General features: G+C 50.8%; 1 protein-coding gene across 1 annotated transcript; it reads right to left on the reverse strand.

Annotated features, from left to right (window-relative positions):
- Nucleotides 1–1,251: 1,251 nt before the first annotated feature.
- On the reverse strand, nt 1,252–2,328 carry LOC103778498 (P2Y purinoceptor 2-like). Its single transcript, XM_008946087.1, has one exon. It carries the CDS (start codon nt 2,326–2,328, stop codon nt 1,252–1,254), a length of 1,077 nt encoding a protein of 358 aa, XP_008944335.1.
- Between the last annotated feature and the right edge of the window lie 1,441 nt (nt 2,329–3,769).

The raw sequence follows: 3,769 nt of genomic DNA on the forward strand, positions 1-3,769 counted from the left end.
TCAGCCAAGGGGATGAGCAACGGTCTCCGCTTCTTTCTAGAAACATGAGTCATAGGATCATTTTGGTCGGAGGAGACCTTTAAGATCATCAAGTCCCATCATTAACCTAACATTGCCAAGTCTCCACTAACCCATGTCCCTCAGCACCACATCTCCATGGCTCGGAAACCCCTCCAGGGATGAGGACTGCACCACTGCCCTGGGCAGCCTGGCACAGCCCTGGACAATGCTGGCAGGGAAGAAACTGTTCCTACTATCTAACCTGGATCTTCCCTGGCATAATTTGTGGCCATTTCCTCTTGTCCTATTGCTGTCACTAGTAAGTCACTAGTAAAGGGGTTAAAAACAGCACGTGAAGAGCTCACCCTAAATTTTAATAACACGATTATTAAAGTCAGCAGCTGAAAGAAAGCTACAGGTTCCTAAAAGATTTCCAATGGTGAGCATTGCTGTTTGGAAGCACTAACGGGTCTTTTGGAAGATGTTGATCCCACTGGAGAAACCCACAGGGGATCTGTATAATGGTACCAGTAAATGCCAGTGGGATGGTACCAGTAAAGTTCTTTTAAATACCTTTTTAATGGGAAGCCAGCCCTTGGACCGGAGCTAGGAGTCCCCTCCCGGCTCTGCCAGCAGATGCCGGGTCTGAAGCTGGGAGAGCATTTCTTCTTCAGGGCTGCAAAGCTGTGGGAGACTCTTTCCTGCTGTGGGTAGTATTTGTGCTTGACCTTTTCATTGACCTGGTTAGCAGAGCCACAGCTGACTCCCCTCACGGACCAAAAGCCTTTTCTCCCTTGCCAAGGCACAGAGAAACTCTCGCTACCTCCGTGCCAGGGAATCTGGAGAAAGGCAGATGGATTTCTTTAGGGAGACCTTTTGCACACAACGTTTCTGCTTTAGAAAATGATCTCAGATACTCAGGGCGAGATATTTTTTTTTTAGCAGCTTTGGCCACCGTGATAGAGGTCACCCAGCCTCGCTACTGGAGCGATGCCACTCAGGGTCGAACGGGCTTGGATGAAGAGGCAGAGATATGGGATTTGTGTGTAACCACCGTGGCATCTTCCCTAAAAAATACTTTTGAAACAGCAACAAGCAGAGAAGCATGTTTAACACAGACCATGCTGGAGGGGGTGCAAGCCAAGGCACCGTGAACACCAAAAGCCTCGTGCTCCAAATATCCTGACCTCCCTTCACAGCTGGGATAAACCCTTCTATCACGGAGACGGTGCTGGCCGTGCCAGGGCAGAGCTAGGATTTCACATCCTTGGACAACGTGTCTGTGTCGTTGGTGGTTCCCAGGGGACTGCTGGGCACGATGCCCAGAGCCATTTCATTTTGAGGCTTCCATAGCATTTTGTTGCCCCTAAACTTCATAAATCGTTGTCCTGCTAAGAAATACAAAATGGGATCCAAGCAGCTGTTGGTGCTAGCTAGGGGACGAGTCACCTTGTAGGCTAAGTTGATAGCATTGAGGGTCTCACAGCTCAAGTCCCAGCTCCGGAAGGAGTAGTACAAGGTACGAGTGACGTGGAAAGGAAGAAAGCAAACGATGAAGACCACCAACACGATGACTATCATCTTGACCGACTTCTTTTTGGATCGGGACAGCCGAGACATCCCCCGCGTGGGCTGCAGCAGTCTCCGCGCCATGAGGCAGTAGCAGATGATGATGATGAGGAAAGGGATGCAGAAGAGCAGCACCAGCATCACCGAACTGTAAATGACGAACTGGCCAAAGAGGTCCTTGCTGGAGGTGTCGTGGCAGGTGATGGTGTCACGCTTCACGCTGGTGGTGACGAAGAAGAGCACGGGCGACTGGCACACGACCGTCACCAGCCACACGACGACCGACACCCTCCGGGCGTAGCGAACGTGTCCCCACTGGAGCGACTTCAGCGGGAAGCAGATGCCCAGGAATCGGTGGATGCTGATGCAGAGGAGAAAGAGGATGCTGCAGTAGAGGTTGGTGTAAAACAAGAAGCGGACTATCTTACACAAGCCCACGCTGAAAGGCCAGTTGTCCCCCATGGCATAATAATACACCAGGAGGGGCAGGGAGACCACGTAGAGCGTGTCGGACACAGCCAGGTTGAACATGTACGTGGTGGAGGCATTCCAGGTCTTAATCCTGAAGATGAAGGCATAGAGAGCCAGCAGGTTGAGGAAGAGCCCCACCACACACACGATGCCGTAGGAGACGGGCAGCAGGACGTACTTGAAGTCTTCTTCAAATACGCACTTGTAGGTGTTGTCTCCTGCATCGTGTGGGTCCAAGGAGCTGTTGATGACCCTGGTCCAGGCTGGAGGAGTTGTGAAATTCGCCATCACCCTGTGGGGAAAGCAAAGAGGCTGTAAGGACATGGAGGTAAGGAGTCCCTGGAAAAGGTGGGCTAGATGGGAAAACCCCAGTGGCACAATGCCGTGACACATTGTGTGGTCCACGCTGTCATTATTACTATACCCTTCCATTCTCCTCCTGTCAAGGTTGCCATCAACGCTTGGCTGCATCTATCCAAAAGCTACCTGCAAGCATGGCTCACTGTCTGGGGGACTGAGGAATTACATGGAGGACTTGCAGTCAAGCAGATAAAAGGAGTTTTATTTATCCTCATTTTGTGTCTGGAACACAGAGGAGGAACTGAGCTGCTCTAAAGTCACCCACAAATCCCAGGCCACACCTGGGAGTCCAGCTCAGATCTCCTACAACGCAGTTCAATGTCCCAGTCCAGCCCTCCCATCAGGTTCATGCAGAAATTTGGTCTCCTATGCTACAGAACAGAAGGATGTTCCATCATTCTGTGTTTAACCATCCACAAGAAGTGACTCAGCTGAGCACCATGAAAGATGGGTCCTACTAAACCCTGGGCAGAAAAAGCAAGAAAAGGAAACTACTTTTCAATGAGCAATCCCTGTGACTGACAGAGTTCTGATTTCAGAGGTCCTCTGCTCCTTCTAGCAGAGCAAACCTCACCTCACTACAACATCTAGAGGCCCCTAGAATCAAACCTCACCAAAGGGAGCATGTTCTCCATGACAGGGGCTCTGCCTGATTTGGTTATTGATAATGATGATGGGTTTTTAACGGGTTTAGTGTTGGGCTGATGGTGGCCACCTCGCTGGTCCTGCTTGAGACCTGCTCCTCCAGCAACACCACCACCAGAAAGTCTGTCTATGCTTGCGCAAAGTTGGTTTATCCATGGGAACACCCCATCGAGACGAGAAAAATGGACTCAGAAGAGTCTCTGCAGACACAGAGCTTGGCACTGTCTGTGTCAGGAGGGACAAGGGCCCTTTTGTGTGCTGGGGACAGCCCACGGCCCAGCTGACACACGATCGCTCAGCAAGCCCATCAGCTGGGAATCAAACGAAGATGCATTTGTCTCCCTTCCCGTAAAACAAGCTGGTCTGATGTCACTGCTGCACCCTGTTACAGGAAGCCCCTGGAAACGGGGTTACAGAGAGATGAATCCAGAGGAGGAGCTCAGAGACCAGGAGATGCTGCAGGTCCCCTTTGAATGAGTATGTGAGATATGCCCTGACCCAAATCTCAACGTGATTTTTTTTCAGAAAGAGTAATACCAGCCTTCTCAGCCAGGTGGTTAAGCTCTAACCTGGAGTCACCATGCAGTGGGATGGCATGGGCATTCCCCTTCTTGCCAACAAGTACCATTTTGACCCAGAACTATACTGCACCTACTTCCAATTCAGGTCCTAGAGGGAAGGAAGCAGTAAAGGTCTCCTAGAAACTGCCAGCCTGGATGATCTC

Source organism: Merops nubicus, unplaced genomic scaffold (assembly GCF_000691845.1).
Source record: "Merops nubicus isolate BGI_N331 unplaced genomic scaffold, ASM69184v1 scaffold21498, whole genome shotgun sequence".
Classification (NCBI taxonomy): Eukaryota; Metazoa; Chordata; class Aves; order Coraciiformes; family Meropidae; genus Merops; species Merops nubicus.